The sequence below is a fragment of the Clupea harengus genome, chromosome 19, assembly GCF_900700415.2.
Source record: "Clupea harengus chromosome 19, Ch_v2.0.2, whole genome shotgun sequence".
Classification (NCBI taxonomy): Eukaryota; Metazoa; Chordata; class Actinopteri; order Clupeiformes; family Clupeidae; genus Clupea; species Clupea harengus.
Window position 1 is genome coordinate 7,698,847 of NC_045170.1, and position 19,075 is coordinate 7,717,921.

General features: G+C 46.2%; 2 protein-coding genes across 2 annotated transcripts in view; both read left to right on the forward strand.

The window, feature by feature from the left end:
- The first annotated feature begins 35 nt into the window (after window positions 1–35).
- Window positions 36–5,271, forward strand: sh3bp5lb (SH3-binding domain protein 5-like, b). Its single transcript, XM_031586028.2, has 6 exons — window positions 36–777; window positions 1,059–1,121; window positions 1,507–1,635; window positions 1,862–2,023; window positions 2,923–3,096; window positions 4,243–5,271. The coding sequence occupies exons 1-6, from the start codon at window positions 523–525 to the stop codon at window positions 4,912–4,914; spliced, it is 1,455 nt and encodes a 484-aa protein (XP_031441888.2). The 5' UTR covers window positions 36–522; the 3' UTR covers window positions 4,915–5,271.
- Window positions 5,272–10,718: 5,447 nt separating this feature from the next.
- Window positions 10,719–19,075, forward strand: part of gabbr1b (gamma-aminobutyric acid (GABA) B receptor, 1b) — a 98,125-nt gene continuing 89,768 nt past the window's right edge. Inside the window, exon 1 of the mRNA XM_031585720.1 lies at window positions 10,719–11,348. The gene's annotated coding sequence lies outside the window, so the exon portion shown is untranslated. The remainder of the gene's footprint in view (window positions 11,349–19,075) is intronic.

Genomic DNA, 19,075 nt, shown 5'->3' on the forward strand with positions numbered 1-19,075 from the left:
TATGGATTTCGGTGATTTTTTTTTTTATTCGTCAGACCGCCTTTTGGAGGATCTTGGGGAATGTGAACCTGCCAGCCCAACTGTGGGAAAGAGCTGGTGGCTGGAGCTCGGAAGGGTGGGTGAGCCACCATCTCTGAAGACATTCCATGACAACCCACCCATGCGCAATACATTGTTTTGGGGTTTGATTTTATCAATTTATTTCGTTTGATTTTAACGGTCATTCTTTTAGGGAGGGGATTGACCATAGGCAGATTTACATCAGCCTAACGTGCAGTGTATCGTGAAACTAATGCTGCTGTTTTCATTTTCGCTAGCTCTGGCTAACAGGATACTTGCTAACAACAAACGCCTTGAGTAAAATGTCAGCATTGTTTCTTCTCGCCTGCTGAGTTGTGTAATGTCTTAAAATGTCAGCGTGATGACATGGAAATCTTAGATGCCTTACTTCAAATATTTTTGTATAATACATTTATTAACGTAATATTTAACTGAGCAACCTGCTCGACGCGAAGGCCGCATATGGAAGCAGGCAGCTTGCGTGAGAATCCCACCGGTTCCGGAGTGACCGAGCCGGCAGAATGGAGAGAGGAGACTCCGGGTGGGGAGGCTGAGGAGAGGGACGGAGACCTGAAAGAGAGAGGTGGAGATGGGGGTAACGAGAAAAATGGCGAGGAAGTGGAAGGTAACTGTGCGGGCAGTGGTGCTCCTGAAAAAGAAAAGTCTATGGACAAGGAAGCAGAGGCGTACGAGGAAGAATTGGATCCAAGAATTCAGGTAAAATAGCTAACGTCCGCTAGCAAACGCTATCTATTGAATGTAAGCTTTACAACTAAGTTAAGTAAACTGTAAGTGACCATCAGTAACACAGTGACCGGTCTGTAATATTAACTCGTTGGTTTTAAGTTACAGTACTGAAAGTGGCGCATTTAAATGCGTTTGCAACCATATTGTGACAAACACCGGTGGTGTTAGCAGTGTGACAAGAAATGTTAATGCACACATGAGTAGCTGTTATTAAGTGTCTGTAACACCGGTGGGCCCTTTCGCCTCTGCAGGAAGAGCTGGAGCATCTGAACCAGGCCAGCGATGAGATAAATCGACTGGAGCTGCAGCTGGACGTGAGTAAAGGCGTTGGGGTTAATTAGACCAGAGGTGTCCAGTGGGGTCGCTGAGGTATTTTATATTCCAGATGTCAGATTAGGATTTGATTAATGATGGCAAGCGAGGGTAGGTCAAAGATGTCTTCTGGGTTGAGTTAGTCCAGGATTAAGTATTGTTTTACTGGTAAATACACCAGTTTTCTTTAAATACAGAAATAATGGTGTCTGTACACTAGAAATGAATGATGTCATCATATCAGAGCTACCAGGAAATCAAGGATAATTGCTGCAGAATTCACCATCGTGCGGCATAATAGTTCCTTTCAACGGATCTTTTCCCTCCTTGTTATTTATTTTTCTCTGACCCACCCCTTGCATCTATCTGGCTTGTTCACTCCATCAGGAAGCCAGGTCCAGCTACAGACGGATCCTGACCGATTCAGCTCGGAAGCTCAATGCTCAAGCCTCACAGCTGGGGACCTGTATCGAGAAGGCCAGGCCATACTATGAGGCCCGCAGGCTTGCTAAGGAGGTGTGTGTGGCTTTGTAACGTCTTTGTAAATGCCTGTGCTCTCATCAGGGTCATTGTGCCCATGTTTGTAATCGCATTCCCAATGTATGTTCTTTACAGTGTAATTTATAACTGTATAAACTTGGCATCTCATATACTACTGTGATTGGTGATCGTCTCTTACGGTGACCTATGATAGGCCGTGCAGTCTCTGGCTGTGTTGTGATTAGTTGTGTGTCGTCCTCAGGCACAACAGGAGACCCAGAAGGCGGCTCTGCGTTATGAGCGGGCTGTCTCCATGCACACTGCGGCACGAGAGATGGTGTATGTGGCAGAGCAGGGTCTCTTAGCCGACAAAAACACTCTGGATCCCACCTGGCAAGAAATGCTCAATCATGCTACTATGAAGGTACACAAACACACACACACACACACACAGAGAGAGAGAGAGCAGAGAACAGAACACAAACACAGTACCAGTATTTCCAAATCAACTAAACAGAGAATCACCTCACTCCAGTGAACAGTTAAACCAGCTCTCTCCCAGACACAGTTCATGGAATATAAAAGAAGAAGAAATCTGTTGTGTTTTGTCAGTTTTGTAACATTTCATCAGTCTACTCCACACATGATATGGTGCAGTAGTATCTAACTTAGTGTCACTTTTAGTTATCTAAGGCTAGATAAGGCTATTGTTAGGTTCTTCCCAATTCTAAAAAAAACCTGTTCTACCACTTTCTTGGTATTGGTTGAACACAATGTTATCACATGATTGTCTCAACAAAACAGTCTAGAAAAAAATACATATTTGGAAGCAACCAACACAGGAAAGAGTATTATACACAGAAATCACATTTGTGATTATTTGTGGAGAGAATGCATATACAATCAAACATTTCATTTTTAGCCTTTTTATTAGATGAGATTTGTGTTGTCATGTCTGTCACATTGTATATAGAAGGAGGTAACAAAAATAGAGACGAAATGGAGAGCGAATGGCTTAAGGCACGATGCCCTGCCTTCCCAAGGCAACAACTGTGCACAGTTATTAGCAGCTAAGACACTTGACGTGTAGAGTCTAAAACTGATACTGTATTTGTTTAAAACTATGTATAAAATGCATAGAGGGTCTTTTGTTGTCTACCATTTTCTTTTTTATTCTTCATGTTATCCTGGGGAGGAGAGTGTGTGTGATCAGTTTTCTGAGGGCTGTGTGTGCACCTGGGGGAGCGGGGGGGGGGGGTTTGTTTTTCCGATGAGAGAGGATGTTTCCGGTGCTGTGCTCAGCGGTTGCCGTGGTTTTGGCAGGTGAACGAGGCGGAGGAAGAGCGTCTGCGGAGCGAGCGCGAGCACCAGCGCGTGACCCAGCTGTGCCAGGAGGCCGAGGCGCGCGTGCAGACGCTCCAGAAGGCCCTGAAGAGGGGCATCGTCAAATCCAAACCCTACTTTGAGCTCAAAGCCCAGTTCAACCACATCCTAGAGGTAAGGCCCACTTACGGCCCAGTTCAACTGTATGCTGAAGACCGCAAATGTGTTCAATGTGTGGCGTTGGACCACTGATGGTTGTCTTTGTCAAAAGTCACAAAATAGTTTGCTACCTTTTGTGTTGTTATTCTTAATTAGAATACTCCTTACATATTTTCAATTTTTCATGCCAGTGGGGTGTCTAGTAAGGTAAGTCACCTTCTCCTGTTCTCTGGCATGTTCATTTTCAAAAGCATAGCCAGCTGTTGAAAATCCGATCTCTAATAATTGGGCCCACGGGGTGGCATGTGCAGTTCTGTCCTTTACTCACACAGACCTGATGGAAACAGGAGGACTATTCTGGAAATTGGTGCCAAAATTAGACAGGAGAAATGAGCGTTCATCCAAACTGAAGAAACGACTGGAAACACTGTTCTTCTGTTCTCCGTTTGGTCGGAATAACTGCGCTGTGAAACACGGTGCCTCTAAAAATGCTTAACTATTGTGGCATAGATTTAGGTTCGTTATTAAATATATATTTAGTGAGATAGTGGGATTTTGGCGTAATGAAAGTTACATTACATGATAAATCAACATCCGACTAGCTAGATGGAACGTCAGACGATTATTTAAAGGATATTACTTTGAACAGAAAACAAGCTGACTACTATAAAAGCAGTGCTGTGCTAAAAATGCTGTGTCATCTTCAGAGTTGCAAAAAAACAGCTCACAACCAAGAGGGAGGCAGTAAAGGGAAGGAATGAGGAATAAGATTAACTTCATAATAAGAGCATGACTACTAAAGTCTTCAACATGTAGTTTTCTAACCTCACATTTGTATAAAATAATGTTGTGTTTTGATATAATTTCTTCAAATCATGCTTTAAATTAGTAATTGTTTTGTGGTTTTTAGACATTTTGTGAGTGTTTGTTTTGTGCTGTGTTTGCGTTTACACAGTGTCACTGGATGACTTTTTGACCAATCTAATTGCTTACAGTGCATGATCATGTGAAGATTACTGATAAACACTTTTGGTGTCTCCCTGTTTAGTTTGAGGTGGAGCTCTTCTGTTTCACTGTGGCTTATTTGTTTGTTTGTGTCCGTGCGTGTGTGCACCTGCACACTACTTTGTGTGTGTGTGTGTGTGTGCACTCTCTTTTCAGGAGCACAAGTCCAAGGTGGTGCTGCTGGAAGAGCGTGTTGCCAAGGTGAAGACCCGCTACTCCGTCGCCCTGCGCAACCTGGAGCAGATCAGTGAGCAGATCCACGCCCAGAGGGACCGCGTCCGCACGGCCAGTCAGAGAACCAGTACCTGCCAGGGCCGCAGCTCTCCGGTGGGGGCAGAGGCGGAGAAGGAGGAGGAGGTGGTGCAGGCCGGGGCGTACGGCGGCGTCGGTTCGGAAATGGCCAACAGCGAGTGGGCGGATTCGGAGAAGACTCGCCAGTGGGTGGAGCGTCACCGGGAGAGTGGCTGGGGCCAGCAAGAGAAGGCGGGCTCTGACTCGATGTCCGTCATCAGCTTGCAGACGATCGCGTCGGACCTGGAGAAGTGCGACAGCGTGGAGCACCTGGGAGAGATGAGCGACGTGGGGAGCCTGCTTGGGGAGGACCTGGACAGGGAGCGAGCGATGGAGAGAGACAGGGAGCGAGCGATGGAGAGAGAGAGGGAGCGAGCGATGGAGAGACAGAGGGAGAGGGAGAGGCAGAAAGAGAGGGGGGCGGAGGAGGAGAGGCCCGTGGTGAAGGAGGGGGGACCGGGGGTGGAGAGAGGGCCGGTCGGAGCAATGAGGCAGGAGATTTTCGTGAAGCAACACCACAGGAGCGTGAGCCTGTAAGAACACACACACACACACACACACACACACACACCGGACACACAGAATCTTGCACGCTCAAATTCATACCACAGGATCATCAGGCCGTAAGGATACTCACATCTCACACATGCAGACATGTTAATACTACATTCACAAGCTTCCAACACCTTTCCACTCGCTCTACACACACAACCTTTAAAGGACAGTTGCAAGTATCTGCTGCTTTCAGCTGGAGGAAGTGATGTCATCCTCTGCTCTCTACTCACCGCTGCTCACTCGCATGCAGATGCACACACTCTCTCTCTCTCTCTCTCCACATAAACCTTCAGTTTTGATTGTCAGGAACAAATCTGTGTGTGTGTGTCAACCTTCATCATGTGACATCACTGACGGTATGGCTAATACTCTCTATCGCTTGCGCTCTTTGCCACTAGAACACACATACACACATACACACACACACGCGCGCACACACACTCACGAGACGCCTATTAAAAACGCACTTTAAAATGTGTGGGGAATGTGAAGTCCTTCCTATCAGTGGTGGTTTCATATTCCACACAGATATCAGTGTCTGAGGAGGGTGGTGGTGGGGATGGGGGATTCTTCTGCAGACAAGGAGGCAGAAAGGTCAGGCTGGTCTAAAAGGTCGCTGTGATCGTCCCATCATTGAAAACAGACACCATCGCACATCCGGGAGCCGCTTATAAGAATAGCATCAAACCCACCAACCCCTCCAATCCTCTTCCCTGTTCCAGCATCTTCTCACTGCAACACTAATGCAGCACTTTATGCAGGAAGACTGAAGGTGACTCTTCCGAGGCTTGTCTCATTTAAACACACGCACAGACAAACACTGACACACACACACACACACACACACACACACACACACACACACACACACACACACAAGCACATACTAAGTGGCGCGTGTATTACTTGGCGGAGTGCACGACGCTAACACAATTCTACTTCACTGGATGCTGTGTACACACACACACACACACTCTGTATCTGTAAGATGCTGATGATCAAAGGATCTGCCGGAGACAGATGATGTCATGGTTCTGCTGCCTACGCAGTAATCCCAGCAGTCCTGAATCATCTCGCTGGAGCCCCGAGACTACTGACGTTAATGTGCCATTTTTGGTCGGACGTGAGAGCGTTTTTTGAGTTTTTGCGTTTCTGCTGTTTACTCTGCTGGAGCCAGAGGGAGAAGAGATGATTTTGTTGTTTTTCTTTTGTGGATACAGTATATTTTACTGTCTGAGAGGCATGCGCTGGATTTTTATTTTTTTACCTCTTCTCGCCCCTTTTTATCCTGACTTTTCTCCTCCTCCATCCATCCCACTGCTCCCCCCCATTCACACCCGTCATCTCTTCCCCACCATGTTGCCCCTTTGAAACCCTACCTGCCCCCTCTGCCCCTCTCCTGATCCCCAAGTGCCAAAGTGTCTGGCCTGAGGTGAATGGTCTAGTTGTGGCTGGCATAGGGTGGCTGTTTTACTAAAGTCTTATTAAATGATGGAGTACCATAGTGCACACTCTCTCTCTCTCTCTCAGCAGTGATTATCCTGACTTTGACACTTTTGACAGAGCTGCTTGTTAAGTCACCGGTCATGTGACCTGCTGGAGAAGTGGCCCTTAAGTCCTGATGCAGGATTAGTCTTATCCACCCACCTCATGTCTTCCCATCTGCTTCCTAGGCTCCTTGTGTCCGTGCACTCTGCTGACCTCCGCTGACTGTCTGCTTTGTCACCCCTTTCCTGCTCGGTCCATATCCCACTGCCCCTCACACACTGAGCGTATCCTAGCAACCTTCCTTAGCAACCCTTCTGTCCATAGTACCACACCCTTCACTCTGTACAGCCCTTGTTGTACATACTGCTTGTCTCTGTCCCACTGTCCTGTACATACACCTCTGCTGTATCTGCCTACAGGTGATGTATTATAATGGTGAACAATGCTGACTGACTGGTAACTTATTAATGATGTAATTTATTGAGTAGCAGATGATTAAAACTTTTATTGAACAACCCCCACTTAGCCTCCTGGGTTATCTTTTCCACGCTTTGTTAACAGTAATGAGAAAAAACTACTGTGCAGGTTCTCCCAACATGGAGGTTAATGGAGCAGGGCTTGCCACCATTTACAGGGAAACGCTCAGACTTGGTCACAAACCACTCCGATGAGGAAAGGAACACACAACGTACACACACACACACACACACACACACACACACACACGCACACACACGCACAAACTGTGAGAAAATAACTGCAACAGAGCACCGACCCTCGATGTAAGCAAGCAGTGATGGAACATCCAGGCAGAGATTACGATAGCAATTTCAGCCAGAGAGGTGCGGGTTAGGAGCCAGGTCGGGGTGGTGGCAGATGGGAAGGGGGTGATGGATGAAGTTACTTAGAAGGACCAGACTGGGAGAGGCGAGAGGATGCAGCTGAGTGACGGGAAGTGAGAGACAGATTCAATTAGGAGGGACAGAAAGGACGGCGAGGAGAGCTAAAGAGTATCAGACTGGTCATCAGTGAAAAGAAAGAGAGAAGACTTCCCTCCCTCCCTTAGTGGGCTTCAGCTATTCAAATAGAGATACAGACCTGAGTGTAAGCCACGAGAGAGAAGGGGAAGACAGCATAAGGAGCGATGGGGGAAAGGATTGAGGGCAAAGGGTGGATGGAGAGAAAAGCGTTAGTGAAGAGCATGAAAATTGGACAATGGGGCGAGGAGGTGAAGTGTTGATAGACAGTGATTACATCAGAGGCCCGTGAGGTGGGAGTTAATAAAAAAAATTGAGGGAGCGAGAGAGGAGAGGAACATGACAGCTACGCTGAACCGAGAGATGGAAGGACTAGATAGGCTATTATTGAGTTGTGGACTTCAATTTTCCACCTCAGATAGTAATGTCTTGCTGTGTGAATATCGGATGCTCCGTGGAAGGAGAGTGAGAGAGACTGAAGAATGGACATATTTAGTGTGCCTCACCATGCCCAGTCCAGGCTGTTGAACACACACTATCGAAGGCAGAGTGTTCTGTGGCTGAACACACACTATCGAAGGCAGAGTTCTGTGGCGTTCCTCTCATCCTGGTTGTTGAGTGTTCTGTGGCGTTCCTCTCATCCTGGTTCTAGAGTGTTCTCTGTGTGTACTAGGGCCCCTCCTATGGCTCAGCTGTGCCGTGAGCGGCGCTGACGGCCGAGGCCTGTTTTGGTGATTGATGTGAGTGAATATGCAGCAGAGCAGAGGACGGTGATAAACCAGATTACCCAGTGGGTTCATGGCAACACCAGACGAGAGAAGAGAGCAGAGGAGAGGACTGCGGAGGTGAAGTCAAGCTTTCTTTTCTTCTACGAGGAATTTCAGGACATCCATGTAGTGGTTTGGCTACTTGTCATGAAGAAGATTAATTTGCATAGCTATATTACCGTGTGTGTGTGTGTGTGTGTGTGTTTGCATAGCTATATTACCATGCGTGTACACATTTCTGGTCAAGGACATGCCAGTGAACCATGGGGCCTTAGCTGTTAGTTTATTATATTAGTTTATAAACCACCTTGACTATGCCAGGTGAAAGGCCAACACAAAAGGAAACCGACGGCTATTGTGACAGGTGATGGTATAGCCAGTTGTCCATTATAACATCTATAAGTGTCCATTGTAACATTTGCTTTACAGACAGCAATTGTAATTACCCCAGGCCAGTCAGCCAGACAGTCAAAACAGCTCCGGGCACGCTTGGCCAGCTACCTCAAAGCTGACAGCTCAAGTGCCATGAACATGCTGGTAGATTTGTTGTTCAGCGCCAAACGGATTGAGGTATCAGTAGCAACAGAGTGTTTGTATTCATCCAGTTAATGTCATGACAAGGATATCTGTTCAACCGTGTTGCAGCCTGCACACGGATCACAACCTGACAATTATTTAGAAATTTAGATGAAAATCTGTTTTATCTACAGTCACACAAATGTACATTATCCACACGCTTCCTCAACTACACATTCTTACACACCCAGCTGAATACACAAGCCTTATCCCACAGGGCTTAAGATGTTTGACAAAGCAGTTATCCAAATTAATGCAGAGCTGGGAAAATTCGACTTCTTCTGAAAATATTCCAAAATATGTGCTCTTTATTATAAAAAATGTAATATTCAATGTATGCTTTGGTATACTGCAAGAAGATAGATGTAAATGAATGTCTTTCCCAACATACTTACACATGGATTATATTCTCCTGTAAATCCCTTTCATGCCTTATTTCAAAAGTATATTTTCAATTTCGCTCTTTATAGAAACAATTAGTTCACTAGCTAACATACTCATTCATAAATGTTCGAAAATAGTACATGTACAATTATGTGTAAAAATGTGAATATTAAAAGAACTTGAGGACACAGTAATACTCAAGGGAGTATTATTGATCATATCCCTTCAGCTCCTAAGTTTCAGATATCATATGTTTGTTCCTGATGAAATCAGTGAAATCAATCACTGTTTAGTTGGGAATGTCTGGAAGTTTTCCATTTGGAAATGACAAATGTCTGCAGGATCAGGTTGTGTCTTCAGGGGTCCTTGCAGGCTCTGTGACCTGCACACTATTTCACCAGGAAATGAACTTGTCTTCTGGCAAAACTGGCTAGATCTTTTTCATCTGTGAAACCGGTTGGTCTTGCTATATCACACAGTGACAGGTATCACTATGTTAATAAGAGGGCCTGCAGCATATTATGCACTTGACTTGGTCATGATGGCCTATGGACAGTAGTTAGAATGAAATAAAGTTTTAAACTGGCATATGAGTATGGTGATGTAATATTTGATAGATTGAACTTTGAATGTGTTGCTGTATTTATTTCATAATTTCTTCTATGGGTGCTGTTTTGCTCTCATACAATTGAAGGGTTGGTTTTTCAAATATTCTTTTCCATGTGGCTGTCAACCTCTGTGAAATGTATCCATTCATTTCCATGCGCGGTGGCCCCCTCCCATGCCTGTGGCCTGAACTCTCTGTTTCAGCCAGCATGACTCATCCACTCTCTTCCCCTGCAAAGCTCGGAGTGATGGGATTCCGTGCGCCGCTCACCATGTATGGCTTTTGCACGGAAACCGCTGAAATAATGAATAATAAAAGGGATAATCCCGCAGCGACAACAGCAAGTCCGGCAGCGCTGATCCTTGTCTCCCCTCTAATGGAATTTCAACGAGAAGCGACAACAGCGTCATGTTGCTGCAGAAATAAGTATATTAGGCTACACTCGAAGCGTGAGTAGCCTACATACATCAACTTGACAACACACAAGAGGGTAGAAAACGAAAAAGAACTGGTTTCCATTGGCTGCGCTCAGCAAACCATCCGCGCGGCATAGGGGTGGGCGGGGGTGGGGTGGTCTACTATTTATCTAGGATATGCGCGCACCATCTGTCTCTCCGGCAGCCAATCAGCACTCTAATTCCCACCATTCTACCGTCGCTGTCCTCGTGGATTGTATCTTAACTGAGACGAGGCTACTGCAGATGAGAGCGGGCGAGAGCGCCGCGGAAGAGTTAACGTTGCGTCTCGCCCCTGTGACGTCGTGAGTGAGTGAGGGACTGATGGGAGAGCTAGAAGGAAGGAAGGGAGGAGAGAGGGAGGTGTACCGTTTGTCGCTGTCGTCGTCCGTGTGTAGATGCTGTGGGTTTTTTTGTAATCGTATCATCATCTGACAACATTTACGTTGCATTTTTCTTATGCTTCAGGCTACAAACATTTAGCACAATTGGACTATACGGATTATTCATATAAAGCACAGTAAAAAAAAGCACCGCTACCGTTAGTTGTTATTTATTTTTCGCTGCTAGTCGTAGCCATTGGGAAACGGGATTTTCATGGGCGTTTGGAGTGTGTGAGTATAATCGTTAGCTGCTAGTAGAATGTGTGTATTAGGCTTGTCACTGACAGCGCGTGAACATTTCCGATGAAATCCAACTTGGAGACGCTTTTCGTTTCCCCGTGAGCTCCATATTGTGTGTGTGATGTCAGTGATTTTCAACTGAGCAATACATTGACCGAGGCACAACTGTATTCTCAGCACATAAAAATTGCACAACTTTGTCTGTTCGACTGAAATATAATGACTGTTATTGGCTGATTCAGTCCCGGTTTCGATTAAATGTTTAGTTTCCAGAAAAATCTTTGATATTTATAAATAGGCACACGGCCATTATCACGCAATATTAATAATTTTATTACACATCAGTTCGACCCATCGAGTCAGGTCTCTTCGATGTGAAGATTATTGGAACTCGACAATAATAATCTCTGCAAGCAATTAAAACAAATCTTTGTTGTGGTCACACGCACGCGAGTACACATTCACGCACGCACACACCAGCCTCTTCACTGAGGAGGACCTCTCCTGAGCGGCGTCCCGCGGAGATCCCGAGCAGCGCGGTAAGTGTCTGTGTGTGTGTATGTGTGTGTGTGTGTGTGTGTGTCACCTGTCTGAAGTCCTGTTGCCCATCAGTGACTCTCTCATGCTCTCAGTGTGTGTGATTGAAACTCTGTGTTCTGTGGTGGGCTCGTGCTGCGTGTGTGAGTGTAGCCCTGTATGATGTGCTGCGAGCACGCTGTGTGTTGGATCTGGACTGGGGTGTCTCTGTGTGCCTTGGCCCTCACACGCATCTGGTCAATGGACGGCATAGTCAGCAGAAGGCCGTGCTTCCCTGTCCTGGCACTCATCTCCCGCCACAGGACAGCTCTGTCATAGCCTATTGATCGATGAAGGGGGCGATGGGAAAAAGAAGGAATGCGCGACCCCACCGTGAGAGATCGGAGAGGATGTCATACCGCGCTACGCGGTCAGTGATGCTGGCACTCATTAACAGTAATACTGTGGTTCCCACCCAGTCGCCTCATGCAAACATGTGAAGGCCCATAGTGTGCGGAGGCTTTGGTGATAATGCCTTGACCTGCTCTTTAATCTACCCGGATAGAGTCCCGCAGAGCCTGGAGTCCCGCTCTGATTGCATGTGTCTCTGTCCATGGTGCTGAAACTGTCTATATACTGTAACCATGCCGGGAAGAGAAGGCAGGGAGACACCAGTCCCGAGTCTTACATGTGTGAATTGAGTACGTTAGACACATTAATGTGCTTGTGGTTTTTTTGTGTTACTGTGCTTTTATGTTTTTGGAGGCAGGTTATGTTTAAGGTGTAGAGGTGTGTGTGAGGTATTTCCTGCGTGTGTGTATAATCTTAATGTCTTTGGAAGTTTGTGAACAACACGGATGCATGCACACTCTTTGTGTGTCTGTGCCAATGCTTGTGATACAAATCTGAATTTTGTTGGTGTGTGAGTATGATTTGTGTGTGACGGATAAGTGTATGTAGGAGTGAGTGTAAGTGATGTATGCGTGAAGGTTGATTGTGGTGTGTGTGTGTGGGTCTGCAGGTGTAAATGTGGATAATTAGTTTCTCTGTGGTGATGCATCGTGTTTATTCATCAGCAAGCCACACCCCCCAGGGAGAAAAGAGTGAGCTTAACGAACTCTCTTAATTAGGGCAATCAGAAGTAACTGCCTTCCACTGAGTCTGTATCCCGTGCTGACTGCGCATTATGTATGTGGAACTGATGAACACCCACGTACACACCCCCAAACACTAACAAACACACTCAGCCCTCTCATACACACAATATTTTAATGAGAGAAAGATATAAAAATAAAAATAGAATAAAATTGTCTCATACAAACACTAGCCGTATTTGTATACAAGTAGCACTCTCCATGAGGGGCAAGAGCTGTGTGCATAATATGCCTGACTGGTCACATTATCTAGTCTGTGTGTGCATGTGACTGGCTGCATTATCTTGCCACCATATATCTTGCCTGTAGGGCAGAGCAGGATGCACAAGTGTGTGTGTGTGTGTGTGTGCCTGTGAGTGTGTGTACCAAATGTCTGTCAGGGAGTTTTGAATTATTGAGTCAGAAAATGAATGTGGAAATATTTGCGAGCATAAAAACCAAGTCCATGCCCATTTTAAGAAATATATTGGTATATTTTGTCTGTATTCTGTATTGATGTCACATGGATACTCACAGTCTTAAAGATAATACACACACACACATACACACACACACACACACACACACACACACACAATGACAGATAACATCCACAAAACACACACAGCTGCACTTCCTCATTTCCAGAGTGACGTTTTGAAATCCCCGACCGTTGGTTTTTGTTGCCTGGGTAACCCCTTGGGCCAGGCTGCAGTATCTCCTGACAGGTTAATTGACTCTGCCTCTACTCTACTCTCCACTCCCCCCACCACCACCCATCCCCCTCAGTAGAGTACCCATCTGACAGGGTTTTGGTCTCGTTGCTCAGTAAAGCAGCGGTATGCTGACTGACAGGGCAGTGCCTCGGCCAGGTGATCACACTCACGCTCGACAGGGGAACAGAGCGTCTGACTGACACACGAGAGGAGGACGACACGGACGGAAAAGGATGTAGAACAGACAGTCCAACGCCTCCCTGTCTCGCTGTCTGCCCCTCCGCTGGTTCCCTCCTGTCATTTTGTCTCCTCTCTCTCTCACTCTATCTCTCTTTCTCTTTCTCTTCTCTTTCTCTTTCTCTTTCTCTGTCTCACTCACACTGACACACTGAACTCATGAGACCCGCAGAGGGAAACTCCACTGCGAGAGGGAGCTGGTCCAGCGCTCTTTCAAGTTACATGTAGTTCAGATCTCTTACTCGGCTTCATCTTCAAGTTCACCTTGCCAGAGAGGGATGTTATGGTTAGATGCTTTGTGGCTACCGTTTTCCACTGGATGTCTTTGCTAATACCAGAGTAGATTGCCAAATGCCCTGACTGGAGGTACATCTTACTAGAGATACTGGACAAGGGAGTTCCGGTCGCTGTGAACATGGAGTAGACGCAGAGATACTGGACAAGCAACTAAGTGACATGCAACTGAAGTAGTTATAAAGGACCTCAGAAGAGTGACCAGGGCTGGATTCCCATGTGTTCATGTAGCGTGTGGGACAGTCATAATTAATTCAGCCCAACATATGCAGGGCTGCCTTAAAGCCATTTTCTGCATTGCTGCTTTTGAGAAATGATGGTCTTAGGTTATAACAGGGTTATAGCATGCTATGTCCTCTGTGCTACATATAGATTTTACAGTGCAGGCCCTGAGTTATACATGTGTGTAAGCACGTGTGTTATACGTGTTACACGTGTGTGTAAGTGCGTGTGTTATACGTGTTACACGTGTGTGAAATCGTGTGTGTCCACACACTTAAATGATAAGTGTCTGACCAGGGCTTAACAGAAGTTCGAGGTGGAACAGTCCTTCGAAGGGCAGGAGAAGACAGCACTCATTCCTGCTGGATGGAACAGGAAGTTCAAGAGTCATGCCAGCTGCTCTGATTCCGGGGATGGTGTTTGGGGGAGAGCTCAGACTGTTCAGCAATCTGTGCTGAGATCAGGAGCTGAAGTCTCCTCGGTGTCTGCTGGATTGTCGTAGGCAGCTTCATCAAGTCCATTTCCATTCCCTTCTGCATTAATAATTACCTTTCATTTTAGTCGGGCTTCTGAGCTCTGCTGTAATGTCTCTGTGACGGGGAAAGGAAAGGAAAGAAAAGGCTGGTCTTTGTTCTCAGTATGTGGTCAGTGGCAGATGAGCCAGAAACACATGGAATATTTAAACACGAGAAATGATAAACAGACTTCTGTTTTCCCCTGTGTGTGTATGCCTCTCTCTCTGTGCGTGTGTGTGTGTGTGTGTGTGTGTGTGTGTGTGTGTGTGTGTGTGTGTTAGTGTGTCGGTGTGTTTGTCTCTGTCTTTCTGTGGCTCTGTGTCTTATCGTTGCTGCACAGAGAAGGTTTTTTCCGCAATGCTGCCTCTGAATGCCAGACGGTAATAATGTTTGGTGTCTGTTAAAGTGGAATTCATATTTCAGCTTGTAGTTAAAGCAAGTGGGTGTGTGAGTGTGCTTCTGTGAACAGCGGGATGGCATGTTCAGTGCCTGAGCTGAGATTTGGGTTTCCGAGCCAGTGTTTTGGGGCTTGAGCTGATTTTTCATGAGTTCGGTGTCGTGATGAGCGAGGTCTATGCGAGCACAGAATGCATGGTTGGCAAGGTAGCTGGCCCGGGTCCTGAAACGCTCCGCAGAAGACTGAAAAAAGGGTTGGGATTTGGAAATCCCCTGGAGACACCTCCCCTACCGACAGGGAGGAGGTGATAAGAGAGGTATGTGTAGACAGACGTAAGTGGAATTTAAATTTTCCTAATAGGAAAAGGGTGCAGGAATCGCAGAGCTCATCGAGAAAATGCCTCCCTCCCGAGCTCTGGGTTTGATCTGTCAGTCGGTGTTTTGGCGTTGGAGAGCTGGGGTTTGATCTGTCAGGCGGTGTGTTGGCGTTGGAGAGCTGGGGTTTGATCTGTCAGGCGGTGTGTTGGCGTTGGAGAGCTGGGGTTTGATCTGTCAGGCGGTGTGTTGGCGTTGGAGAGCTGGGGTTTGCTGCAGCCCTGAGGGGTGTAGGGGAGTTGGGTAGGCGAGCAGCGGTGGACAGAGACAGACTCCAGACTCCACCCCTGCCTCAGAGTCCCTGTGTGCCTGACTGTTGTCCAAGTGTGCACTCCATCCAGTGGGCACAGGCACACACACACACACACACACACACACACACACATACACACACACTCCATCCAGTGGGCACAGGCACAGGCGCACACACACACCCACACACACACACACACTCCATCCAGTGGGCACAGGCACACACACACACAAACCCACACACACACACACACACACACACACACACACACACACACACACACATACATACACACACACACACACACACATACACACACACACTCCATCCAGTGGGCACAGGCATGCCGGGGACATGGTGCAAACCAACCAGAAAAGACAGGAGTGAAAAATGAGTAAATGAGAGCAGACATCAGAGGAGGGGAGGAGGATGGGATCAGGACACACACACACACACACATCAGGGGGGAAGACGGAGTACCGACAAGAGAAGGGAGACATCTCTGAAAGACACAGTAGCAGGAAGTGCAGACATCAGCCGAAGACAGAGCAGGAACAAATGAGCGCAGACATCAGTGGAAGATACGAGATGAATGAGTGGGAGACTGAGAGGGCAGTGGTGGGAGAGAGAGAGAAAGAGAGAGAGAGAGGGAGCGAGCGAGGGAGTGAGAATAAGGAAGAGAGAGACGGAGGAAGAGAGACAAGTGTGTGTGAGCACCTCAGGAGGATCTTCTCCTGTAAGAGTTTCATTCAGAAGTCACTGAATCAGACACATTTCCTCAACTGATGCAGCATTTCCTCAAGACTAAACAAAGCTACTAAGTAAACAGTTCACAGCTCAAAATTTGACCAAATCTAATTTTTACTTCAGAACATATCGTCCTGTGTCTTAATTGAAAATCTGTTGTATAGATGGTATCTATATATATAATAATATAATATATATAATTATATATAATATGTGTATATACTGTAGGTATTATATTACTATATATACTGTATATATACGTATATATATAGAAAGATATATATAGATAGATATAGATACCATCTATACATGTGTATATATATATATACCGTAACACACAGTTCAGAACACTGAGGCAGGAACATTTTTAGAATATCTGAAAATATATATAGTACTTTTTGCACACCGCTATAGTAATGCGATATCCCTTAACTTTGCATGCGGGTAAAAGAAACAATATCAGCTTTCACAATACGTTTCCTGGATATGAAGCACAGTACAGAGATAGCTGAAAAGGTACATTTACATTAAAGTCAAAGTGAAGGACATTGCAGTGAAATTAAATCCAAATGAAGGCAATCTGGCTCAGCATCCAAGTCAGGCCACTGGTAGCACACACACACAGAGACACAGAGACACACATTGTGATACTAACATCCATACACACACATAAACCCTAAAAAGCATCACCCCACACACTAATTGGAGCCCCCAGACTTGTCACATGTGCCCAGGAGCACATATACCGTTTTTTTCATCATTTTTTGACCATTATGTGAAACATTTTTGTGTGCGTTGAAGAATGTCTATGTGAATGTATGTGTTGAGATTAGTGTATGTGTGTTAGTGTATGTGTGCATGTGGGTTCCCTTGTATCTGTCTGGGTGGTTTGTAAAGCGTGTTGTGTCCAAGGGGAGCTCATTTGAGAGGCGTCCAGCGCCGCAGCTTCTAAACACTCATTAGCAGTGCCTCGCGGCCTAATTCTGCCCTCAATTCATTAGCTTATGTTTGCTGTTTGGGTGAGGATACGTAGGAGTGTGTGTGTGTGTGTGTGTGTGTGTGTGTGTGTGTGTGTGTGTGTGTGTGTGTGTGTGTGTGTGTGTGTGTGTGTGTGTGTGTGTGTGTGTGTGTGTGTGTGTGTGTGTGTGTGTGTGTGTGTGTGTGTGTCTGTGTTGGATAGGGGTCGCAGTGTGTGTATGTGTTAGCAGTATGCAAGTAGGCTATACAGCAATGAGTTCATTGGGGAATGGACTTGATGAGTATGTATTATATATGCTAGGGCTTTGTGTATGTTGGTTGGTATGCACAAGGTGCATTTGTGGGTGTACGTATATATGTGTGTGTTATATATGTGTGTGTGTGTGTGTGTGTGTGTGTGTGTGTGTGTGTACAGTATATGTTTGTGGGCTGTATCTGTGTGTGCCTATGTAGTGTGTGTGTGTGTGTGTGTGTGTGTACAGTATGTGTTTGTGGGCTGTATCTGTGTGTGCTTATCTAGTGTGTGTGTGTGAGAGAGGTGGGACGAGTCTCCCTAACTGACCTCCTCCCGAGCCTCATTAGTGATGGTAGTACTGTGCTGCAGAGGCCTGACGGGGCCCAGGTGAGGCTGACAAATGTGGAGCTCTACACAACCACCTGCTGTCTGCCAGATGGGGAGAATCCGGCGCCGCCTCCATCTGGCCCGCGGGTCTGCGGTCGCTGTGTTCCTAACTGCTGCAGTGGGTCCCATCGCCTCCCCAGTCTCTCTCACTGGAGCCAGGATCAGCTTAGCCACGCCACTGAAGAAGCAACCGGGGCCAAGGGCTGGTGTGGGCTGCTCCAGGATCAGCTTAGCCACGCCACTGAAGAAGCAACCAGGGCCAAGGGCTGGTGTGGGCTGCTCTGCTTGAGTGAGTGGTGTGTTCGAGTGTGATGGCTGAAATGAGGAGTTTTTTTGCTAAAGAGTGTGTGTGTGTGTGTGTTTGTGTGTGTGTGTGTGTGTGTGTGTGTAGGTGTGTGTGTGTGTGTGTGTAGGTGTGTTTTTGCCAGAATGTGTCTGGAGGGAACAGCCCAGCAGGAATACATTCACTGATGGAAGCCACCGAACTGTTGAAGATGCAGAGACAGGAGTGGCATTGGCAGAGAGAGAGAGTGTGTGTGGGGGGGGGAATGACAGAAGTGGAAGAGGCAGTGTTCGAGGGTAGCTAGTGTTCTTGTGTTGTTTGCTTCCATTTTGTCCTGCGGTGCATCACCAGCAAAGAGGATGGGATGGTGTGTTGGGGTTTCTCACAGCTGAAAGCAGGAAGTCAGCAGAGTTTTAACAGAGATGTTGGAGGAACGACTCCCTCCATGACTCCTGTGCCTTGTGATAGCAATCGATGTAGTTCACCCCATGGGGAAACGGTCTTCTTAAGATGCAGCTCCAGGGGAGGGTCCGAGAAATTGTCTGTGAAATCGTATCTCCTCTGACGAGGCAGTTTGAATATTCATGACTTGTCAGACTCGTGTAATTGGTTGTCTTGAATGATTTTTCGTAGGATAGTTTTTAACATATTCAGAAATGATGACACATACTGTTAATACACTTGTGCTCTAGTATTTGTGCATTTATCACATTGTTTAATTATTTTCAACAAATGTGTCATCTATCAGTGTCTTATCTATCAATACTTGTGTGGTGGTAAACTCATAAAATACATTATTTTTACTCACACTAACTTCATGGCAATGGACCCCTTAGAGCAATAGAGTCCTTACATAAATTCCAAAGGTTATATAACAAATCTCATCTACCCATCTAATCCCCAAAGGAGCAATGAAATAAGTAGATACTGCTCATTCTGTAATTGACTTAAAGGACCAATGAAATAAGTAGATACTGAT